Raw genomic sequence first — 25570 nt, forward strand, 5'->3', positions numbered from 1 at the left:
ACTCACGCTTCGGAGCGCCTGAAAGGTATGCTGCTCCTCACACCGCGGTGCCAGCGCTGCCGGGAAGGCTCTAGGAAAGCTGCTCTAGCAAAAAGCGTGCCCCTGCCCGCAGCCGAACGGCTGATTTAAGGTCAGAGTCGGTCCTCCGCTTCGGTTTATGCTGCGGCTGTAGGTAGCTGCAGAGAAAACGGCAGCTGCTGCTCGTGTCTTCGCTGCAGGTTCCCGACGATCAAAGTGAGAACCAAGAAATCCAAAGTACCAGTAACTTCTCGTGACCGCGTGGAATTTTCTGTCTGCATTGCGTCTCGCGCGTGTACTTTATTCGTGTTGGTTTGGGGTCTTTTTTTTTTTTTTCCATGTATTTATTTTCAGACGAAATAAAACCACTCGGAATGAAAGCCAACCTTGTAAGGCGTGCACATTTTCCCGCCGGGCGCCCTGGGACAACATTTACCGCGAAGAAACGCCGGCGGCCCCGGCGGGAGAGCGGGGGCCCGGCGGGAGCCGCGGGGCAGCCCCCTCCTCCGCCCCGGGCAGCCGGGAGGGGCTGGAGGAGCGAAGGAGTTAAAGGGAGGCGCTTGGGAAATCTGATGCTAACGAAGCCCCAGGAATGTTGCACATTTCCATTCCCCTCCAGCCTTGGGAGGAGGTCAGTCCCCGCTGCGGACAGCCCCTACGAGGAGCCCAGCCCCGAGGCCGCACTTGCTCCGGGCGCTGCCCAGCACCTTCCCGCAGGTTACGCCGGGAGACGGCGGGGAGAGGCGGGGGGCGGCGTGAGAAGGTTTTTTTTCCCCCGGGTTTGGGATGCTCTGGCGGGACCCGCAAAAACCGAGGGGGAGCGGGGTGGGGGTGCCCGCGGCTCCGCGCACCCCGGGCTGGGGCGGAGGAAGCGGCGGGCTCGGGCCGCTCCCCTGACCCGCCGCGGCCTCTCTTCTCTTACAGGCGCGGCCGGAGATGCCGGGGAGACGGCTGTGGTGGGCGCGCTGCTGGCTCGGCGTCTGCCTCTCGCTGCTGGGCGCGGGGGGCGGCCCGGCCGAGCCCTGCCGCGGCCCCCCCTGCGCCGGCGGCGGCGGCGGCGAGGCGGCCCCCCCGCCCTGCCGCGGGGCCCGCTGCGGCGGCAGGGCCGGCCGCCCGGCGCGCTCCTTCCTCCACACCGCCACGCCGCTGCGGCCGCCGCAGGGCAAGGCGCCGCCCTCCGCCCCCCACGCCGCCCCGCCGCCCCGCCCGCCGGCCGGCAGCGCCCCGCGCCCCGCCGCCGGCGCAGGGGGGGCCGCGCCCGAGGCCTGCCCCGGCGGGGCCTGCGCCGCCAACGGCACCCGCCGCGACTGCCAGGGCCTGGAGTGCCGGCTGCCGCCCCGCCTGCGGCCGCGACCCCGCGGCCCGGCCCGCGCCGCGCCCGCCGAGGGCTGCCCCGAGCCCGCCCTGCTGCGCGCCGCCGACAGAGCCGCCCAGTTCGCGGGGGACGACTTCGCCCACGCCGCCCCCGAGCTGGGCGGCGGCGCCCTGGGGGTGCAGCTCGCCTGCGACGTCAAGCCAGGTGCGGGGCGCCCGGAGGGGGCCGGGGGGGCGGGAGGGGCGCGGCCCCCCGCCCCGGGGCGGCGGGCGCCGGGGCCGCGGCGCCGCCCGCTCCCGCTGCCGAGGGACGCCGTCGCGGGGTGCCGGGGCTCCCCGTGCCCAGCCGGGGGCCGCCGAGCGGCTTGAGCGCCTCTGGGGGCCCGGCCCGAGGGCGCCCGCGCGGGAGCGCCCCAGCTCCTCGTTTTGGGAGGCGCGAAGGAGGATCCGGCGCTGGGCTGCCCCGTGCGGGGGGAGCTGCCCACCCCGCTCCCCGCCTCTTCGCCCCTGCATCTCCCCTCCCCGCTCAGGGGCGGCCAAGAGACCCACAGCAGGCGAAACACGGCAAAACCCTTTTTAGCGCTGTTTTTAAACGAGTGTAAGACCTCTAACTCTCTCTCTCTCTTCACGGTCTGGTATTTCTGGGGTTTTTAATTTATAGCAGCGTCATACAAGGCTTCAGTGGCATGTGTGTACGTTCCACACCCAGGATGAACGGATGGGTGCCATTGGTAAGAAACTCACTGCTGCTGACAAATTGTCTTGCTGTAATAGCCAGCAAAAAACCCAAAACAAGCCAGGGAGTTGCGGAGCATCTCTTATTGCACGTCATTGAGAGCACTTGTCTGTCAACTGACTAGAGCCCAGCTCTGCTCAATTCCGTATACCTGTCGGAAGCCAGGTATATCTATAGTATGTCCATGGTTTTACTCACCAGTCAGCAGAAGGTGTTACACAGTTGCCTGGGATATGTGGATTTACCCACATGAAAAGCGCCAGCAGATACATTAACGACCACAAAGCAGTTTGGGTTCTGGTTTAACGCCTTATCTGAAATACATAAAATGTATGAGGAAGGGTGATTTATTTTGTACCCCACTGATGTTAAAAGCTAATGGAAAGCATGAAGAAGGTCCTTTAAACTTTGTCACGTCTGTGTGGCTAATCTGAGGGCTGTGGCTGCTTCAGACACCAGGGCACATGCCAAGCCTCCTTACCAAGGTCTACTTAGTGAAGTGACATCTCCAAAGCAGACTCCAGCACTTAGTCGTGATTCCAGTCCCAGGGCTAAGATTTAACGCTCACCCACCCACATTCCACCCCACCCCCCCCGCTTAGCGCAGTGACACTCTCTACTTTCATCTTGCCTGATAGTGCTCCCAGGTGCCTTACCTCTGTATGCTCCGTGATCAAAAGCGGATGGAAAACAGAAGACAGTATGGTTAGCTGCCTTTTTCTCTGCTTCTCTGCATATTCTTTGTACTATCGTAACTGCTATGCTTCCCTTTTGCAAAGGGACCCAGGGTATTTGCATTTTCTTTGTCCTTACCAAAATCTATCTCTGTGTAGTACAAGCCCTGGCAAAAAATAAGGGCATTCTGCACGGTCAGAAAAGACTAATATTTCTTAGATGGTGCTGAAAGCAGACATGCTGTATCTCCGTGAAGATCTTACGAAGAGCATCTAGCTCAGCATGACCTTTTTCTCTGAACATCCTCTTATTCTTTGGTCATCTTCAGAGGACCTGGATCAGACTGTGCTGCCCAGTCTCCAGTACCATCAGCACTTCCAGCTAACATGGTGAGTTTCATGCACCTCTCCTCTAGGCCTTAGGGTTAGGTCCTCTGTCCCCTCTGACGTGGGTCAGAGGAAAACAGAATAAGGGAAATGAAAGAAAGTGAAGATGCTAGAGATTTTGCAGACTTGATGCAGAGTTCACTGTACTCTTTCAATTTTATGCTCTTTGCTGGCCTGGTGCTGGGTGAAGCCTGGGAGGAACAGAAGTGTGGTTAGGAGTTGCCCTTAACAAAATCCTTGAATGTATCAAGAATGGGTTATACCTTACGGCCAGTGACAGTCATGGATTTATGCTTCATCTCCTTCCTGTGGCAGAGAGAAGCACCCTCTATGTTGGAGGGAAAGCTGTGTACAGCACTGCCCACTAAACTGTAATCCCAGGAAGGCACTGTCAGCATGGAAGCACACAGTGAGCAAAGCCGTGATAACATGGGAGCTCTACTTGAGAGAGTTTTCAGATGGGGACAACTGCACCCTCAGAAGTTCTCCCCTCTCACTCTTTTTGCCTCGTGGCCAGCGAGTGACAGTGGTTAGCACCAGTCCACAGTGAGGCCTACTGCAGCAATCATGGTGGCAGTTAGTGTGGATGCTGTAGACATACTTCTGTCTGGACTGGACGGAGGACATACATACATGTTTTGCCCATTCCAAAGACTGGACCCAGGCCTTCACAAGGCAGCTTTCTCTCCTAGGAGTGGAAGAATAGCATACTGGATTCATCAACATCTAGCAGAAATTCCATATTCTTGGCGTCAAGAATGAAAAAATAAGCCATGTTGACAGTCTTTGGTTTGCTTCAAGTCAGCGGACAGGCAAGTATCCAGGATTCTGCTCTGCCTACAACCTCTTAATGTGCTCTGCATTTGCCCAGGACCACCTTTTGAACACATGTCAGTGGATTTCTTGCACTAGTGCAGAGAATACCTTGTTCAGTTATGGTTCTGCATAGCAATTCCAGCATGGCTTGTCTGCTAGAACAAACAAACAGCAAAAGGTAATAATCAGACGTCTGCTTAGGAGAAATGCATTTACAGTTGTCTGGGGAGAGCTGCTACTCAAATGGCTTGCAGCAAACACGACAGGGCAAATGTAAATAAGGATTGTGAAGAGCATCCCGCAGGTCTAGTTTTCTAAAGAGCCCTGCTAGGGGAAACAGCTCACTCAAGAGCTGTGCTCAGCCTGTATGGTGGAGACGGTGGCTTTCCTGCCAAGAACTTTTGTGGATAAATCTCATTATGCAGGTGTGGCAGGAGTCTGTCTTACAGATGTAACTTCTTGGAGAAGAACCAGATTCAGGGAGAACTGCCTGTGGTGGTCAGTAGTGTGTGGGGACCAGCAAGAGTCCCTCTGAGGGAAGTCTAGGGGCCTCTTGAGTGCAGCAGTGAATATGCTGCAGACAGGCTTAGCCGGGCTCTAGGTGTCTCTGTGGTTAATCAGAGTGCAGAGTTGCCTCTGGTACTCACAGTGGCTGCTGTGTGTTCCCAGTCTTTGCAGTCTTCTCAGATGAGGCTGCTCCATGTGCTCAGCACGTGACTTAAGTAAACAGAAGGCAAAGAAAACGACGTGGTATTTTTTTCCCTTGTGTACAGTGCATCTTTTGCATGACTTCAGGGTGATGTCTATACGTTTTATGGATGGCGCAGGTATATGCCTCCAACCCAGGCAATCGTACATTTATTTTAGCCTCCAGGAACATGTCACACAGTCGGAAAGAACACAAGTTTATGACAGATTATATGCCACCGCTGCATCCTCACCCATCCTCGTATTCCTTCCTCAGTTAACTTCCCAAAGAGGAAGTTTCTCTGGCAGCCATGTGCAATGAATTAATCTTGGGGATTTCTAGTGTTTTTAGATCAGAGATAAAGGTACGGTTAGTTCCTGGTGGAAGAAAGAAACAGAAGGCTGGCTGGCCCTTCAGTTTAACATGTAAAGTGCTATAGCTGCAAACAGGAAACCATCTATTCAAGAAGAAACAGGTCAGTGGCTGTTCCTGTCTTTCTGTTGTTTTTAGGGGAACATTTCTGTCTGGTTACCAGGTCAGCACGTCACTCTGAGGCCAGCTGCATGGGGTGTTTCTTTGCCACTGACCTCTCCTCAGACAGTGGGGGAGCTGGAATATGCTGCTTAGGTGACCATTTTTCTGCCATACATGGGTGGAGACCTGATGGCTCTGTGACAGTGCATGAGTAGATTTGCAGTGATTCTTCAGTCACTAAGAGAGACCTCCCCTCCATTTTACCTGTCTGAGAAGGCTTTTTTTGGTGACCAGAATAATCTTTTTTTCAACCTGTTGTGTAGCCCCATTTGTGTGAGGTGGAGTCTACCTGAATTCTTGCTGAAGACGATGCTTGATACCAGCCCTCCAAGATACAGGCTGGTATCAGGGGCTCTAGCTGATTCCCAGCACTGTCTGTGTTCGCAGGCTCACCTGCATGAGGCAGGTAACTGTTACTCTCCACCAGCTGCCTGCCAGAACCAGCACAGCCCTTCAGGGGGAATCAGACAAACATCATAATCTTTTCAGCTAGTATCACCAGCACCACAGCTACTATCTGGAAAGCTCCTTCTAACTACAGCTGAACAGTTGGCTGGGTGAAGATGCCGAAGTGCAGACTTTTACTCCCTTTTCAAATCAGATGAGCCCATTCTTCTGCAAGATTGTCGCTGTTACCTCTCGGCAGTACTGTGAGTACACCTTACTTCAGATGAAAGACTGTCATCCCAAAAGAATGAATGCACAGAACCTGTTTTTGTTGTCTTACCATTTTGTATTCCTCTGTGTTTCTCTCCTCATTAATTGCCATCAAATCCTTAATTTTTCCTATCAGACCCATCTTTCTGTTGTTTTCTTTTGGGCAGACTTATCTGCAGCTGCAAACACCTGCATTTGGGCAAAATGATGTGCAACTGTCATATGTCATACCTGCCAAACCTGGTGAAGAAGGTTGTAGGTTCTCATGCTATTGCTCTCTGTGCACTGAGCAGTGCCTGCAGCCCCCTGCTTTCATCACCTGTGGCTGCCAGGAGTGACTGGCACCATCAGATGGCCCTGTGCTCTCTGGTCCCAATCAGGATCTTGCCTTCCCTTCCCCACAGTAGGATAACTGCCTGCTTTTAGCCTGTGCCCCTTGTGCAGTGGTAGATTGTGCCTGAGGGCTACCTTGTCCATGCAGCGTGCCCTCAGGGTGACGTATGCTTTCCAGGCATACTAGGGAAATGTAGCAGAGGTTTGTATGTGATATTGTGTTTGCCCCATGGATTGATCCTGGAAGCATGGAGCAGATGTCTGCAAAACAGACCTTGCCATGGCTGTGTGTGGTGTGCATGTACAAGGAAAGTATATTGCATCTGTGGTCATGGGAACACCTGAGCATTGCTAGTGGATGTACCTGCTTGATGTTTGGGCAATGTGAAAAGGTACCTGTGGGATTGCTATATCTGCTAATGTGTAAACATCACTTGCAGTGGAATTGATTTCATAATTTTAGATGTCTGTGATAGAGACATCCTCATCTGACGTGTTCACTGTGCCTTACCTTTATATAGTTAATGGAGAGAAACAAGGCCACTTTTAGGGCACTCTGCATCTGAACTATTTTAGATTCATCCTTCAGAATTTTTTTGGTAAGCAAGATATCTCTTCTGCTAATTAAATGTAGTTTATTTTTGGTAGAGTCGTCTCTTGTGGAAAAGCTTTATTAAGCTCTCTGTTGCTCTGGCATTGTGAACTGCCAGTAGCACTGACTACTGTTGCAGTGAAGGGCCTCCAGTACTGGTAAGTATAAGTTCAGTGGTAGTACTGCAAAATGGATAAAAATGAGAGGAAAAAAACCAGTCACAAAGGATTTTTTAGGCCTCATATTCTCACCAGCTGAGCTTTAGACAGCCAAAAGGAGCATAGCTAAATTGACTGACTGGAATGTAGCAATGTAGCTGTAACAAAGTTCTGTAAGGCTGTTTAAGGCAGAGATAATGGAAAGCAGGTCCATCATGTGAGTAAGCTTCACTGCAGTCAGTACTTAAAATCATAGCCAGCAAGTCACACAGTTACTAGTTGAAGACAATGCTCCTTAAGTATTTGCTTAAAAATAAGTTCTACTTTATGTCTCTTATTGAATCAGGGCTTTAGTTAACCTTTCTTTGCTATAATAGCTTTACTTGCGTGTGTGAGAAAAGTCCAGATTGCCAGGATGGGAAGAGCCCAATAACCATCTTAGAAAAGTCTGTATTCTCTCCATCTATAAATTTGTAATGGCTGGAATAATTCAAAATGTTACTCTTACTGGTCTCTGAATATCAGCCACTGAGAACTGGAGGAAAAGTGGTTTTGAAAAAAAGTGGTTTGGTAATACATCCTTGGCTATAGTATTCACTCTCTTGCAGTTCCCCAGAGGCAGTTCTCTGGGCTGACTTTTAAGTGGTGCAGTTGGACTTTCCCTTAACTCTGTGAAGGTTATTTCTTTTTTCAATTTTCACTGAGAAAGAGGGTCAAAAGGCCTAGAAAGGTGGAGTTTAATGCTGTTATTTTCATTACTATTTGTTCCTTACAAACCTGGATTTGTTAACATTTCAAGCTTAAAGTCAAGATCATCTCCTGAAGTTCTTGACAAAGGCAGACATGTACACAGCTCATTTGACAGTAAATGCAATGGCTGTTAGTACTATGTAGCAGTCTTATAGGGGAATGCATTTAGAGTTTAGATTTTCTGGTGTTACAAGAATATTGTGCTCATTACTTATTACACTTATTTTTATTGATAACTGTATTGCAGTACTAGCATGGAGCCCTGTTCTCACATGTGATCCCAGCATGTAAGAAATCATATTAATGTAGGGCAAGAGGAGGAAGTCCCTCTCAGAAAACTTACAGGGAGATATACCAAGAGACGATTAAGTTACAGTAGTCAACATGGTAGCCAAAGCCTCAGCATGTCAGCTTTCAGCAGCTATTTTTCTAGGTACATATGTTTAATTTGGCCAGGTAAGGCCTACCCCTTTTCCTTACAGACTTCCCATCTGCTTTGAAGATGTAACTCTTACTGGTACGTGTTTGCACTGTGTTGTCACTTGTACAGCCAAAATACTTGGCAAAGATCTGGGCTCTTCTGCCTGTATTCTCAGTTGTAAGCCAGACTTCTGAGAGCAAAAGTTGTGTGAAAAGGAATTTGTTAATGTCTTTCCAGCCTAAAGCACAAATGGAGCCCGTGTAAGTTGATGAAAAATCTTGATAGGCAATCACAGTGTGCGTGTAACTGTCATTAATGCCCTTTTGCAAACCTTTTGAGTTCTGTGTTCTTTTTTGAGATGGAGAACTAGGACTGCATGCTATATTAAAGACGCTCTGTTGGTTAATATAATGTCATAATGATACATTATCTTTTTGCTATGTATTTCTCTTCTAATTACTCCTAGCCTTTTATTTGCCCTTTTGACCTCTGTAGGGCACTGAACTGCTGATTACATGGCTCTGTAGCTCAACATCTGTGTCTAGATATTTTACCTCAAGATTGTTTCTAAGGGGTAATAGTAATCTACAAGTACATTTGATATAAAAAAGTTAGATTTTTTATTTTATTTTTTTTTTTAAATTCAGCAGGTGCTTTATTTCACCTTTATCTCCTTTGAGTTTCTTTTTTCAATTTTATGGTTGCTACTCGGTATCATAGACTCCTTTTGCAGCTCTTTGCTATTGACCCTTACTTTTAACTACCCTTAATAGCTTAGTATTCTCAGCAAGTTTTATCACCTCATTTTATCACCTCTACAGTGAAAATTGACCCTTTACTCTTTACTGTATTTGAACATGTATCTAGGAATGATTAATATGTTATTGAACCCCAGTGATGATTAATTTATGCCCTGAAGCATGGGGCTTGATTACGACTTTTTTAATGTCTACAACTATAAATGTTGCTTATGAAATGGAAGAGCTTATGATCCCATGAAGGGGCTACAAAGATAGTAAAGAAACTGGTCTTACAATCGTGACTTGAATTTAGTGAGACTTTCCATTAACTTATTAAAATTTGAATGCCTTTGAAGAGATAATACAGCAAGCTAGAAAATTGCTTTTCTTGGACAATAATCAATCATTTGTATTTCAGGAGAAAATGAAGTTCCATCTGAAGATGCCCTAATACTACAGTTGCACCTTGCAAAAGGGCATGAAAAATTTACTGAAATGCTAAAAAGCCAACAGCAGATCATTGTCGATTTGCAACAAAAACTTGCTGAACAGCAGCACATACTGGTTAGCCAGCAACGGGAGATTCTTGAACAGCAAAGGAAAATGTATGAGCAAATGGATCTGATCAAAGTCCAATATGGTATGCTTTTTGATACGGTGAAACAAATGTCATTTCAGAGTTTGCAAGAAGATATTCAAAATTATTTTGAAAGTCATCTTCAAGGACTTCAGAACCAGCTCAGGAATCATCTCCAGAAGTCATACTCTGTGCATAAAGTAGAAGTGGATGCAAAAGTGATTAATGTTGGGGAGTCGTTGATGGACTGTGGCCTTTGTGAAAGTGATGAATTTTGCAATTTCCAAAAGACACCTTCACAATGTGAAAAATGCACATTGTGTCCTGCTGGTTTTTTCCAAATGGCTGAGTGTTCTGCAAACTCTGATAGGATTTGCCAGGTGAAATATAATTTTGTATCATTCAGTTGCTGTTTATGAAGTATTCTGTGGACATGCTGGGGTAACATTCTGGAAATAACTACTTGGAGAGCTAGAGACGTCCAGCTTGAAACATGTGCTTTATTGAATGGCACTTCAAAGTCTGCCTGAAGTTTTTTGTGGGTTTTATCTTTACTGCTTTAAATGGGACGCTAGTTTGTGCGTGTTGGGTGTGACGCTTTCCCAAACGTGACAGCTGGCAGGACTTTGATTCCTTTCATGATGTAAGGAAAAGACATCCTAAAACATGTATACTTATGCATGCTAAATTTGTTTAATTCCAGTCCACTCTACAGGAACTGCTAGACATCTCTGTAAAGCAGAGGAGAAAGCTTTACTAAGCAAAACTAGAGGTCAGGTATTTATTCATAAGTTTGGAAACAAAAGTTGTCAGTTAAAACAAATGTAAAAACTAGTTCCAGCTTAAACATAACATACCAACATATAATAATACAGAACATGAATGCTTTTATTGTTAAATACATTTTATTATAAAATACATTTTATTGTACAATGCAAAAACAGCATGAAAGCAAAATAAGATGGTTCTTTGGTCACTTTTTCTCTCATTTAGAAGTCCTAAGATACATGGGGAACTTGATATTTAAAGCAGTGTCTTGTTTGCCAAGTGTCTCCAGATCTAAGCCTGACATGAGCCCAAATGGCTGGTGACCTGAGCCCAGGATACTGAGAAGAGAACCTGAAAGAGTCTGTCCGGTTCCCTCTCTGCTAGTCTCAGTTTTCTTTAATGCTAGCATTTAAATGAAAATGTAGCCTGTTACTCTTGCCCCTCTGCCTGCTGTGGGGTGAAAGGAAGGCTGGTTGACAGGAAATACTACTTTATCATTTACCTTCCTTGTGTGTTTTTCAGTTAGCACCTTCCTCCCAGACTAAATGTCTTTAGGAGCGTTTTCTAACACTGTCTCAATTGTTACAATGTCTGTAAGATCAATTGAGTGATGCATCGCTCTCAGGGATGTGGTACTGTCTTACAGATCATGCATCATAACAATTGTTAGTTTTACAACCAATCTATTTAGCTTGTCATCTGCACACTACTAGCTTTCTGTGGACACCATGCAGTCTTTCTGGATACCTTGTGGAAACAGGTGGCAAACCCAAAACAGGTTGTCTTGCTCCAACATACTTATGAGATCAGCCCCTTCTCCATCGCCACATACATCTTTTGCTGGCAGATGGGTGTCATAGAACCTGAAGAAGTGCCAGCTTGAAGTTGTTGCATTAAAGTGTTTCAATATGATTCTTGTGATTTGCAGGACAGAGATGAATGCACTGAATCTCCAAGCATTTGTGGTGAGAGGATAAAGTGCCTGAATACTCCGGGTAAGTTATATTCTCTGATAATTAAAGAATGAAGATAATTAGATCTTCAGGAACAGGCCAAGGAGATAGATAAGGACTCAGGCCTGTATGTTTGTGAGTAATGACATGCTCAACTTGCTGGAATCAAAGGGGTTGAAAAGCACTCAGCTGTAAACTGATAGCAGTTCTTCTGGACAGTGGGCTGTTTAGAGCATAATATCCACCAGGAGCACTGGATGGTCCCATTTACCTTACTTTTGTGGGGTTTTACATGCTTTGGTTTTAATTTTCACTTTTGACCTGACTTTTTTCTTGTTTATGCTGGTGCAAATGGGGTCAAAAAGGTATTATTCCTAATGGAGAAAAATATTTGTCATTTTCCTTCTGCTGCACTGAGATGGATATTTGATTTGATCTAATAAAGGTTCTTATAAGGTCTTCCTCCATCAGTCTTATTCTCCTTTAGCGAAATATTGTCAAATCCTGAGGAACAATCAGCAGTTTTCATCACTTGTGGGGGCTTGGAGCAATTTTTCAGACATTTAAGAACAAATTTGACCGCACTGCAGACTTCACCTTCATTGCTACTCATGGCAGTCAGACATAAAAGAGCAAATTCATAGACAGACTGAGCAAATTGTATCTAGGTACTAGGTTTCTTTCTGTTTATCTAATTTTTGGTCAGCCAATAAAACTCAAAAGGAACTCTGTGATCAAATCGAGCATTTCATCAGTTGTCACCTCCCAATGAAATAACCGAGGGCTTCATTAGGTTTTATGTTTTTCCTCCTCTAGACTTCTTATTTGTAAAAAGAGGGTGGCCCGTCTCTGAGGGGCAAGGGCTGTTTTCAGCTGATTATGAGTGATTTTTTACTATTCTTGCCCCGCCACTGGTGGAGAAAAAAGTGGGAGGGAATTAATCCTAGGAAAGTGTTAAAAGAGGACATGAGCTCACTTATATTGTCCTTATTTCCACTGGGCAGGAACTGTGGTGGGTTGGATGGTATTACTACAAACACTACAGGAAACTGGAAATGACTAGAGAAAGAGAGCACTTGGTGTTGCCTTATGTGGGAAATGCTGTAGAGGAGGTACAATCAGTCTTACAAAAGAAGAGGCAAGACACTTTCAGACAGCCTTAGTGGTAGGCAGTTAGAGGCAAGACAGCTGACAGCACAAAATTTGAGACAGAGCATTGGAAAGGTGTAAGGCTTTCTCTCTTTTTTAGTAAGAGACTGGGTTTTGTTGCGTTGGTGGTTTTGTGGAATGAAGCCCTCAAGGCCCCAGCCCTAGGAAAGAAGAGCCACCAAGGTGGTAGTCATTTGGTGTTGCTCTAGTCTGTGCCTTGGAAGAGGGAAGGCTGTAAGGAATTTACCCAATGGGTTCTTTGGTTGAGGGGACCCAGACCAAGAATGGGTCTATACACTTGATGAAGGAAAGTAAGTGAGGGCAAAATACTGCCAAGAAACAGACAGATAGTGGTGGTGTGTCAGACCACAGAAAAGCAGTAGTGATGTATTTGAAAGGAAAGGACTCTTCCCTTGATTACTCCTCTCTCAGTTTTAATGGTGGCTTGTAAAGATGTGAAAGTGAACTATTTCTCCTCACCTGGATCAGGAATCGATGTCCTGTCACTGTCATCCCTGTCTGTCATGGAAGATGGAGTATTCTTTTTACATTTTATTAGAGAGGACTGCTACTTTCAGCCTGTCTGTTCATGATAGCTCATTATCTTATACAAGTGCAATTAACTTGTCAAAAGGGAGGCTGAAACTGAATGTCTGTTTGGGGTAATGTAGGGAGGATGGGGATGTGATCTGACATATGAGTTCCAGATGTTGTATGTGGTTTGTTGAGCTGCACGCAAAGGTTTTTGCATCTGTAGCAACTCCTGTTCACTGTACACTGTGAGACAGAGAAAATGACATAAAGAAACATGCAACTGGGAGCCTCTCTTTCTTCACCCTTCCACTTTCCTCTATATCATACCTTCTTCCCCTGCTGCTTTTTCTTGCTTTTATCTGGGATGAGAGTTGTTAGGTCATTTGATTAAAGACTAATCAGTCATCAAGGAGCAGTGACAGTTGGAGGTACCTAATCAGTGAAAGTGGAGTCTAGTGCATCATTTCCTCAGACAGTCATGGGAGAGTGGTCCAACTGTTGTCTTTGGTGTGAATCCACCAAAGTCAACCAAAAGCACTCTCCCCAGAATGCTATGCAAGCTAAAGGGGACTTAGTGTAAATTTGCTGTGGGATGCAGAGGAAAGAGGAACAAGAACCGAGACAGATAGCCCTGATTTGTAATTAGCTATGTTGATTTGTGATGATCCAAATTTGACATAGAGGGTTTAAAGAGCGATGGATTCCCATACTAAATCTGCTTGAATGTCACATTTGCATCAGACAATCATGAGTAGTAACAGCAGAAAAATATATGCATAGCTTACTCTAATTGCCTTGCATTTGCCTGGCCTCTATGAAGGGTGAGGGCTAACGAGTGTGCTGCAGGGATACTGGATTTCACAAAACCAGCTTGAGTACAGATGTGCTGCTCACCGTTAAACCAGGTGCAGCAGTGCCCAGAGCAGGAGCCAGGAAAAGATGGGAGAGGTTGTCAGGCAGTAAAGAGAAGTAGGAAGCAGTCACAGCATGCTGCTGTGCTGATTTTCTGATGTTTGGATATCATTTACTGCTTGACGTCTTCTGGGCATAGGGTAGGATGTTGCTCTTGCTACTGTCCACACTGTAAAGCAGCCTGCATGTTGCTTTGAAGTCACCTAGCTGAAGTACATGCAGGGGGAACACCTGTGGCAGATGTAACCAATGAAAGACTAGACAGCAAATTGTTGAGAGTAGTCACCATACGTATTTGTAAAATTTTGTATTTACAAAAATCCTTAAATATACATTAAAATATTTTTAAGAAGCAAGTAGCATTAGAAGTATTTCTAGGCACTACTACAGATCTCTGATATGTCAACCAGCTGTATTTGCGTACTCAATAGAAGTTCATCTAGTATTTCTCAGTCATGGGGGAGCCATTGATACAAGTAGAACTGGTTAAGAAATGTCATGTGAGCAATTACACCATGGTTAAAACTGATTTCAAAAGGAAAGTTTTGGATTTTTTCTCTGAATTCCTTCTAGAACGTTCTTAGTTGAAAAAATGTGATTTTATTTGTTTGGCTCTTGTTTCTTGTAAAAAAAAAAAAAAGCCAGACACTTTCAGGGGGAACAAAACATTACGTTTATCTTGACTTTTTTCAAGTGGAAAAATCTTACTGTTCTGCAGTGAGCGCTTTTGAGAAAATGATATCTGGTCTTAGAAAGAATGTTCTCTCATCATAAATTGTATACTTCTACTTACCAGTGTTAGTGGAGAATCATCACTTAAGTGAATGAAACATAAATAGACAAAGAGATATGAGGATGAATATATGAAGCCTGTATAACTTAACACAGCGTCTGGTGTTCTCTGCTGAATGATGTAGTATCAGAAGTGAATTTTAACCAATATTCTGACCTCCCTCGTGGGCCAGGTGTGTGTGTACTGCTCTGTCTTGAAGTTTGCAGTATGTATGGCATGCTTTTCTGCCTGCATCAGCAGTCTGCATAACCAGTTCCACCCTGGGGTTAGCAGTGGAGAAAAATGGCTTGTTGGAGTCTGTATCAGATGCTTGTAGTCTCAGGGTCATAGCAAATCTCAGAGCAGATACAGCAGCTGTCCAGCTAAGGAATAAAGCAAATGTATGACACCGTATTTAGACAGTAAAGGGTATTTAAGAAAAGCTCTAAGAAAGATGTTTATTGAGTTTTGATTATGGTGGTAAAAAGCAGAAGCGAGTGCATTAGTGATTAAGCTTTGAGGCACAAACTGTAAGTGTTTATTCTTTAGGGTGCCTCAAATCTTGTGTGTTGATTTAGATCCTGAAGGCTCCATGCACAAAGGTTTTGGGCACCGGTTGCTCCAGCTGGAAGCATTGGCAGCTGGCGGTGCTCTTGGAAAATTGCCACAGAAAATTACAGGCTATTTTTAAAACCTGCTCTCTGGGTGTGCATTCTTTGATCCACTGAGGTCATGGTGTACCATTTAACAGCACAAAATTGCTTTATGTCAAATAAAGTAATTTCAAATGGCACCTCCAGATATTCTTACTGTTTACAGCAGTGTTTTATTTTAACTTTAGACTATCACAATGACTGCTGCCCTGTGGCTGAGAACAGTGGATTTCCACTTTCTAAATGTGTGGACTACTGCATAATGATTTTAAGCCTGCTGTTTACAATTTTGTTTTTTCTACTTGTCTCTTGCAGGTTCTTTAAAAGCTGTGCACAGAATGCCTAGGGTCCATGTGACTTGGGTTGAAAAGTACTACTTTAGCAATCACAGCTACAGCAGTGATACCCCATAACATGGCTGGGCAGGCAGTGCACATTTCTCCTTGTATAGGGGAACTCTTTGTTAGTTGAAAGTATCTTTGCTGCTCAATGCGCCAGTTAGTCACCATGCCTTTTACCTCAGGGAAGGGAGAGAATGTCTTTGGAGCAGTATCATTGTATCTGATCCATTACAAGTTTTGGTTAGAATTGGCCCTGTGTAGCTCCTTTTCCACTCTAAACCACTGGAGTTGGCTTGGACAAGGTGAGTTATGCCTAATATTTCCTCTGTTTGCTGTCAAGGTTCCTTTAATTTCACTAAGTGATCTAACATCATAATTATTTTTTGTTTTCTCCCTTATGGTTAGATATATATTTGATACATGGAGCTGTAGAGTTCTTATTTTTAGTATTGTAAAGGTATGATGATAAAAGTTGTCTGTTTCCTGTGAACAGGTGGTTTCCGATGCCTTGGAATTGCTGAGAAAGATGCAGCTTTGGGAGTGTGTGGAGAGGAGTATTTCTTTAATAAGGAAATGCAGGAATGCCAAGCGTGTTTAAAATGTGAAGATGGAATGGTGGCCATGCCTTGTTCCACTGTCAGTGATACAGTTTGTTCGGCAACTAGTGAAAACAAGCTCTCAGAGTCTTGGGCTGCAAACATCATTCTACCCTCTGTAAAGTCTGGCATCTCTCAGGTCTACTCTGGCTTGAACTTGAAGATAAAAGGAAAGCTTCCCTGTGAAATCCTATCTGTTGAAGATAACAGCCTGGTGTTCAGGCAACATGGTTTGTTGTGGACTGACCTAAATTTTGCCGTAAAGCACAACTGCAGAAATTTTTTGCAACTTTCCTTAAAGCTTAATGGCAGTGAGGAAGGCTATGAACTGAGCGGTGTTCGCATTGAACAGCCAGAAGGAAAGTATTTCCAGAGCACTAGTTTAAGCAGTGCTGCTGAAGTGGAGCCCAGCCAAACTCTCTCCGTGTATTTGAGGAGCCCAAATCAATTCTGCAATCAAAGTAAAGACTTAAATATTTATGATCTTAATACGCCACTCAGTTTGTTTTGGTTGTCCCATGACACAGGTGCTGTGGCACTCAGTGCACAGATGTCAACAGCAATGCATTACCAAACCAACTATCGACCTACCTTTAAAATAATTTCTGTTTCTGACCCTTACATGCTAAGTTTATCTCATGATGGCAGAGCGATAAAGTTCACTGAAACTGGTGTTGTCAAATTTGTGTTCCACCAAGCATTGTATTCTATGGGTCATACCTGTGTCCGGGAGGGCTTCTCCTTAATTTCCTATATCAATAGGAATGGTACCAACAGAGAATTAATGAATGTATTTAAATCTGGGGTAAATTACAGAGACACATCGATATCTGCTTCCTGGGCCACAAAAGTTGGTGCTGGAGATCTGATTAGCTTTGAGATACTCTCTCCTGCACAGTGTAATGTTCGGTATTTTGGAGATAGTTCTGGAATTAGTATGTTTAGTCTCATCTGGATCCCTTCAGCAGTTTCTAGTGCCTTGTCAGCCACAGTTTCTGTTACAGGTCTGCCCACTGGAGCCGTGAGAAACAAATTATTGGATTTCACGCAGGTCTCATCCAATGAGAAACAGATACAGCTGATTTCTTCTGGACAACTTGCTCAGAAGTATTTCATTTTTACTGAAAAGGGAGTTGCCAGCCTTGCATTTAACTTAAAGCTAATCCACTCATGCAATGTGCTCAAAATGACTCTCAATCAGTTGACCATGGATCACATGCAACCCACAGCAATTGCTCAGCAGATTGGAGGTCAGATGCCAGAGGGAAGCACATGGACCAGTGTGTCCCTCCGTGCATCTTTTGAAGTACATAATGGAACATTGATAGCAGTCTCTCTTGACTGTGTGCGTGGAAGGATCAATCACATCACTCATGAACATGGAACCAGTATATCTATTTTATGGATTTCATCTTAATTTCTGTACAGTGAAGTTAGCACAGAATTGGGATTTAAATTGCATTTGGGTTCTACTCTGATTCTATACATATTTGACACCTTACACTGTGTTGACATGAGCAGATTGTCCCACCAAAATGCTTTCAATATTAGGAATATTTAAATACAATCTTAACTGAATGATCAGTATTTAAAAAAACCAGAGCTTTTAGTGTTCCAAGATTTTACTTCTGTTAACATCTTCAGGCAGGGAAACCTTGAATTCAGATCAAACTCTTATTTTTTCATAAAGCAGTCTCTTAAAATTAGTTATTTCTGGACCACAAAAAAATTGCAGGTGAGGTTAAATACATACCTTTTAGCACTGCAACCGAAAGGAGCACAGCCAAATAATGGAAACCTGCTTTCAGTTTCTTTACTGCAACAGGCTAATATCAAGACTAAATGCACTTTGAGGCTAATTTTGCTGCATCTTATAAAATGTTGTGCTTTCTATAAATGGAGGGAACATGCCTCAAACTTGAGGTGATAATATGATAACACTGGAGTATACGTGCTTAATATTATAGAAATGGACATGGGTCAAAAATAGAACATTTCTAAAACAAAACCATTGAAACTAATGGCTGTCCTCATTTCATTTGGAAATAATCTGCATTTAAGTAATTTGGGAAGGCTTTTTGCCATTTTTAGTTTTGCCAGTGAAAAGTTGCAAGATGAGAAGGAAGAAAGTCTATTCTAAAAAGTAAGAGTATGTAGGAGATAAAGAGTATTAAAAGAATGTCTTGAAAATGAGACTTTTGAAAATTATTTTTAAAATGTATTTCCTTTCTTATAAATGACAAAATATTTTTCTAACCAAAGAGGAACACCATTCACAAGCATATTTATTTTGCTGAACGGGTACTTAATATAAAAAGTTAGGGGTTTTTTTTGTAAAATCACTCAGTAAATTCAAAGAAATGGTACATTCAGTGGCACTGGTTTTTGTCTTCCTCCAGCCATCCATCCAACTGTCCATCAAACTATTATTTTTCTAATCTGTGTAGAGTGTTTTCTCTCATTTTCTCCTTTCTCCACAAACACTGCTTCACTCTCTCATTTCTTTTGTTAGGAGTAAATGGCATGCCCTCATATAGCTCAACTCTGTCCATTCTTCTTTCACCATCCCTGCTAAAGAATAGATGTATGTATGTCTATGATTATGTATACATACATAATTATAGAAGAGGGACATTAATAATGCACTTGCAGGCTGCCTTACATCAACCTTACTGAAGGAAGGAATATTATGCATGAATAACTTTAGTGTTGCTATCTGCCTCCGTATGTATATCCAAAATAGATGCAGTTTCCTGTGCTTCTCATCTGTTTTTGCTGTACAGTCTCTTCCAATAATTTTCTGTAAAAGAATGAACCCAAGTGCAAGACCTCTATCTGGTGGTTCTGTTCTTACATGTAACTTTTTAACTGTGTCCTTAACACCTGCGGTTTTCTTCCATTCATCTTTTTTTTTTTTTTTTTTTTTTAAGTGTATACCCAAAGATGCAGGCTTTGGACAAATTACTCTCCTGCTCCAAATAGAGAACAGTAGCTTTTCTTGCTTTTAGCTGCAAAATCTAAGCAGTCCATCACGATACCTTACTGGGCATTGTGTTGAAGCCTGGATAAGTATGCAAACCACTGTAAATTCAATCCTGGTGTTCCCAAAGTCTGTGACAGAGGTCTCAGTGCTTGTGTGTAGCCAGGCTCTCATTCGTTCTTACAAGGAAGGATGAATTACAGCTAAGGTCAAAGACTCAACATTTGCAAAATACTGTTACAGAGGATATTTTGTAGTGGTAGAGAAAGACTTCTGGTACGAGACCATGTGTATCTGTTATGTACAGAAGAGCTGCATTACTTAGGAGCAGAGCAGTTTTTCTGGGTACTTCAGTCTGGAAGTCTACTGAGTCTGAACAAAGATGAAATGCCACAGGAGTTAAAATTTTCTGATACGTCTGTCTGCTTTCTTTAGAAGGATGCACGTGATGTAAGAGGAGCTCTTCAGAGAGCAGAACAGGGTATTTCTAAGGTAAGACTTCAGGGGAAGACAATGTTAGAGAAGGTTTGAAGTGATACACTTATGGATTTGTTTTAGAGGAAGTTAAGAAAAGTCATTTTCTCACAGACATAACCGCTTATTTTCTTTTGGTGTTTTGTGTTATGCAGTTGTGTTAAAGGCGGCCGCTCCCCAGTATAATGCCAATTTAAGAGTCATTCTAGGTTTAAACCTGTGTAGCAGACGTCAGAATCTGATGTTAGACATAATCTGGTACATCTTTAGCAAAGATGTACCATCTTTGGTACATATTACTTGAATGCAATGACCATTTGCCTATATAGCAAATCCTATGCATGATATGTATGAGTATGCTTTATTTGAGTGAGATTGTGGTATCAATTGCTTGAATATGGAAGGGATTGTTGCTGAAATCCTATATTATGCACACGGTGGTGGTACTTGCATTTAAATGCACCATTATTAAAGGATGCAGAAACTACCAGGGAAGTACAAGTGAATATTATTACAGCTAAGACAGGTTTTGAAGTTTAAATTCTTCAATGTAGTAAATTTTCTCAGAGGATTCTGGGGGGAGTGGCCCTAACTGCCCTTAAATTCAGAGTAGATTTTTAGCTGCATAGTGAAAAATACATCTGGTGGTGATAATGCATCTAATACTGTTTTGCTAATGTAATCTGTGATAAGGTACTCACATGATGAAAAAAAAGTCTTATTAAACATGTAGTATTAATTGCAACTTACAGCAAGCTTAGCTTTATTTCAAGCAAGAGAAGACTGATAATTTGAGCCTCTTTTGCACCTCTCCCTTTTGGGGAAAAAAAAAAAGCCTGAATCCATAATTCAGGTCACTCACTGACTGGTTATAGTAACATGAATTTGGAGTGAGTGTGTTGGAATCAGTGTGGATTTATGATAGTCTAATTAATGGCATAGTATATAGCCTCATACCATGCAATGTTAAGTGGTGCACTATGATCCTTAATAAAAGAAAGTTCGAGAGGAATCAGACAATGTACAATGAATGCTAATTTTATGGCACTTATCCCATTTGCTGTGATAAATTGCATGTTTTATTGACAGGTATATCTTATGAATTATATTTACAACTTTTGAACTTTTTAATTATCTTTTCATATATTTTCTTTCTATTAGTAGCACAATATAATACCTTGAAGTATGAAATTAATTTTAAAATTTTGCATCTTTTGATACCACATTCATGAATATTGTTAAAATAACAGTAGACAGTCTCTCCAATCCTTTCTGCCAGAGAGCATTTCCAGTGGAGGTATTCATAAAGTAATAGAGCAAGTACAAGGCTGGCAGAATCTCTAGCTGTACAGAAAGAGTTTTATTTAATACATCCAGGAAGGCAGGTGGTTTTGTCACTTATGCAGGTAATGGGCAACAGGTTGTTATAGAAAACTTGATCATTACAGGAGAAAAATAATTTAGGTTGTATAGTGCTGCTCATACAAGAGGAAAAAGGATTTGTCTTTAAAAAACATGCATTGTTTTGTACTGTGAAACATTTTGCAAGTTCTAAGATTTTACCTGAGTATATTTTATTACCAATACAGATTTTTATGCTTTCTGTGAAGTCAAAACTGGGCAGAATACGTTGTCTATCTTAATATTGTGGATGCTTCCTCTGTTCTTGTGGTCTCTGCAGATTGAAGTGCACTATGAAAACTACACTAGTTTCAAGTGGTGCTTTTTTATTAAATTTCCTACTTTGAAATATTACGTTGTTTTAAAAATACTGTTTAGACACTTGCCTCTGTTAATATAATATTGTAATATGTTTTAAGAGAACTTTACTGAAATAAATAAACCAGTAAGACTTCATTGGTGTTTTTGTTCTGTTCTGAGGAAGGCTAATTGAGGCTATTGAGATTGTTACCAGTGACGCTTTTGCGGCCAGGATTTCACAGGTGTTATCTGAATTAGCTACCTCTGTTTGCTTAAGTGCCACTAAATAAGAACAGTAGTAATACACATTTCTAGAGATCATCTAATCTACCTGTATTCTGTTCCCACTGTTGTAACTGGAGATTTGGGAAGATAAAAATCATATTTGATGCTACTATACTGATAAATACTTGTGTCAAAAGAGCAGTACAGTTTACCTCGGTCATTGCTACCATCCTAGCAATACAGAGAAGAAAAATGAGAATGCATTTTTTTAAAAGAAATTTGTCCTGCCTTGGTGCTTCATACGGTCTGTCTTATGTGGAAGTTTTTACTGTTGTGGAGGGTCCTGATCAGAGTTTTGCAGTAGCAGAGATATGCTTTTGTCAGGATCTGTGCAAGTTAAAGCTCCTGTGTTCTCAGTAGAGACTCTTTACAGTTATTTTAAATTACACAACTGTTTCTTCTTTTTGGAGATCTTATTGTTTATTAGATCTGAATGAAAGAGAGATGCTGTCAGATGACCTCCATTTAGAAATAATTTTGAAACGGATTCCTAAAAAACCACCCGGTTTGAGACTAAATTGTTATTTATTTCAGCCTTTTGCATTAAAAGTAAAAATAAAAATTTTATGTTATGTGTTTTTCACCAATTGCATTTGTACAGATTGGAAGGGCTCCAAGAAATAATTCCTGCAAGAAGAGAATTACAGACATCATTAACATAGCTTAAATTAGCCAGGGATGAAATTCAGGAGGAAGGAGAAAAGAAGTATTTGTGAAATACTGGTGAAAACAGAAGCATTCTTCTCCAGGCTAGATCCAAAACTGACCCTTCTCTTCTGGCCTTCAGCAGCTGATATGCTTTATGCCCTTTCCATAACAGCCCAAACCATCTTGATCTTTGGCAGCCAGATACAATGGCTCTCTCAGATTTGCCCTGTGTTTCTCTTCAGCGGTCTGACATTCACTTGTACAACATCCATGCATACATATCTAGAAGCTGTGCAACCAAGCCTGGTGCCTTGTCCTCTGCTTGAAGGGTTTGCCTTATAATAAGGCACAGAAGATACTGACTGGTAGTGGCATTGCCTGTGCTGCTGTGGTAGTGCTGCCTGACAGAAATAGGTAGTGAGTGGGCTTCAAAATAGCTGCCTTGCTAATATGCTGGACTTTTGCACCTCTGTAACTATACATGCATACATGTCTTTCACTGTCTGGCTCTAGATGTACCAAAGCCAAAAGGGGGATCCAAGAAACTCTTGTTTGCATTAAATAACAGAATTGTTATTGCTGAAATGGATTTTCTTGGCCAGCTGCAGTTTGTGTAGCTTTCTGAAGTCCTTCCTTGGAGCTCTGCAGGCATGTTGTGACCTGCAGGATTGCATCTGTTGTTTGTAGGCTCTTCAGAAGAGAAACTAACCACTCTCCAGTCTAGTACAATCTTGTTAAATGACATCTCTTGAAAGTAGCCTCAAGAGACTGGATGTAATTTCCTCACTAGAAGGGTGTTAATGCCTGGCTTTAGCAGAAGCTTGAAGTAAAAGCCTGTCATGTTAGGGGGGAAAAAAAAAAATCTATATCCTTGGGTTAAAGAGCATTTTTTCTGAAAGAAGAACTGTGGAAAAAGGGTTTTCAAAAGTTTCTACATCTTAGGAAAACAATTTTTATAGTTTTTCCCTTTGCTTTTTTTTCCACTTGAAAGGTAGAGGAAAGAGGAAAATAAGAAGGTGAAGGTAGGGGGAATGGAGATAGAAGGGAAGAAAAGCAGAAGGAAAAAGCAATCTCCAGTGTTTAGGTAATTTAATATATGAGAATTTAAACTAGTTTTCTTCAAAACTTTCTCAGATAAATTCTTGTTTTCTCAGCCAGTTGTAAATGAAAATTTGTTCAACTGAAAATGTCTATCACATTTGGCTTAATTTCTGTCTCTTCATCAAAGCACTTCCCACCCACCAACTTCTGTAAACTTCAGTAATATTAGAGTAGCCTGAATATGCTTAAGTATTTTAAGCTGGAGCTGGAACATTAAGTTGGGTAATTGGGTTAAGTGCCAACTTATATTTGGAAATCTCTAGATATACTTGTGGGTTTTGGCATGCAAACCTCAGTTTTCATCATTACCTCTTAACTGTGTTTATATTGGTAACTGCTTCTCATTAGATCAATGAGCCTTCTCTGAGCTCCACTGCTACCATCACTTGACTGCTAATGGTACCTAATGTTGCTCATTTAAGTCTCCTTTGGGTATTTCTCTATTATACAGCAGTCAATAACGTAGACATGTACTAAGTGTCTTCAGGACCTCTGTACATGTGGGATGTTGACAGAATGTTCTTGCCACAGTCAGTTTTTCCTGACTTGCTTCAGTATTTTAAACCATAAGTTGAAATTGGCTCAGGAGTCCTTATGATAGATATGGGCTTTCAAAGCAAATGTGATCTGGTGAGTGATGTAGACTGGTAATCACATCTGAGTTGCATGATTGCAGCCTTCTCTTGCGGAGTATAAAAAACTTCTGAGAATATTCATAGATTAAATGCAGGTGTCTTGAGTAAAGAGCTGGAGATGCTTTGGATCAAACTCAAATAAAAGCCTCATACTACTCAGAAGGTCAAAAAAGTAAAAAGATTTAGTATATACTGTAAAATATGCATTTTGTTGAAGGAGAAGTACATTTGTTGGTTTTATTAGGAGAGGAGAATGAAAACGTGTGCTTTATGCCAAGTAGATAAGACAAATTGCCTAAGATACCTTTATGCCTGAAAATGTTCTGTACTTCACTTTTTCTTGAACACATACCCAGATTTGTTTAAGCCTTTGCTTCAAACTGCTGCCATGTCAATGACTTAAACCAGGCTTGATTCATGCTAAAACCTCTTTGAGGATATTTTTCCTCCCATACGCCAGACAAACAATACTTTTTAAACACATCTTATCAATCCTTGGGAAATAGTGTCCAATACTGCAAATCTCTGGAAAGATGTGAGTCCTGTGATTCTGGCTGAGGCAGCAGTTGTTATCCTCAGCTGCTTCAGCCTCCCGAAGCCCTTTTGCAGAGGTGGTCAAGCTTTCCCCCACCTTTTGGTATTGCTAGAGGGATGCAGCAACAACTGTCTTGCCTTATAAGCTACAAAAGTTTGTTTTGGATCAGCCATGAATGTTTTTTTCCTCTGATTTTGGCCATTCTGCCTTCCACCCTCCTTTCATGGTCAGCCATGAGGCTGAAAATCCACTGTTCCCACATATCCACCCCTATGTGCACATTTACTTCTGCTCGCTCATGTTTTGGTGTGTCACTGTGGTTTGAATCATTGTTTTGTTGGCTGTAGCCTTCCCTCTCATATTCATCTGTGAAGCACCACATACAGTTAAGCATCATGTATGTCTGAGAGGCTTACATGTGCATAACCGGAGATGTTTTGTCTCATTTGGCCCTGCCTACAGCCTTGTTGACCAGGATAGCGGCATTCTGCAGGAATGGTGGGAGTCAGCAGCATTTGTGAAGAGTGCATGCAAAACCCCTCTGGGCACGACGGGGTTTTGACATTCTGTGTTTTGACTGCCCTCAGGAATTCCTTTCTTTGATTAAAAAAGGGAGATAAAAACTCTTATAATGCTGAGAACAAATATATTTTTTCTCTGCCCAGTTTTTCTCTCTGTTACTTGTGTATCTCAAGCTAAGGCAGCAAACAGCCTGCTTTCCTTTTGTACATTGTCACTGTGCTTTATGCTGCAAGTGCTGAGAACATTTTGACAAGCCTGATCCTGCAAGCCTGCTGTGAGCCTTGAAGAACTACTTCAGAGCCTGAATAAGTAAGCTAGAGCCCAAAGTGAAATGGGGAAAAATCAAGTGAACAATTTTAGGTTATCCATCAGCATCATACCACTCGGCTCCTAAGAACAGTAACTTTTAATGGAAATGACATTTTGTAAAGTAAGCTGTAAAGGTCAATCCAGAGCCTACAACTTGCTTGGTACTGTGGCAAACATGCAGTCATTTCTCTTCTATTGCATAGCCTGGGGTAAGAATCAAAGTGGACTTTGGTGCACCATTCACCCATAGGCCCTGTTCTCAGAGGAGGTTTTCATTTTTTCATTTCCCACTCCTGGATATATATTA

At 42.7% G+C, this 25570-nt stretch overlaps 1 protein-coding gene across 1 annotated transcript; it reads left to right on the forward strand.

Moving 5' to 3' along the window:
• The first annotated feature begins 355 nt into the window (after positions 1-355).
• Positions 356-21376, forward strand: LOC141957888 (uncharacterized). Its single transcript, XM_074900107.1, has 4 exons — positions 356-735; positions 9237-9775; positions 11092-11158; positions 15971-21376. Exons 1-4 carry the CDS (start codon positions 357-359, stop codon positions 17488-17490), a joined length of 2505 nt encoding a protein of 834 aa, XP_074756208.1. The 5' UTR covers position 356; the 3' UTR covers positions 17491-21376.
• The last annotated feature ends 4194 nt before the right edge of the window (positions 21377-25570 follow it).

The sequence above is a fragment of the Athene noctua genome, chromosome 2 (assembly GCF_965140245.1).
Source record: "Athene noctua chromosome 2, bAthNoc1.hap1.1, whole genome shotgun sequence".
Lineage (NCBI taxonomy): Eukaryota > Metazoa > Chordata > Aves > Strigiformes > Strigidae > Athene > Athene noctua.

What these genes read in the sequence shown, in the direction of transcription:
- LOC141957888 (XM_074900107.1), top strand. Translation starts at nt 357, where the DNA reads ATGTATTTATTTTCAGACGAAATAAAACCACTCGGAATGAAAGCCAAC. An exon ending in ACTCTGATAGGATTTGCCAG is followed by an intron (nt 9,776 to 11,091) that starts GTGAAATATAAT and finishes TGTGATTTGCAG; the next exon opens with GACAGAGATGAATGCACTGA. An exon ending in AAAGTGCCTGAATACTCCGG is followed by an intron (nt 11,159 to 15,970) that starts GTAAGTTATATT and finishes TCCTGTGAACAG; the next exon opens with GTGGTTTCCGATGCCTTGGA.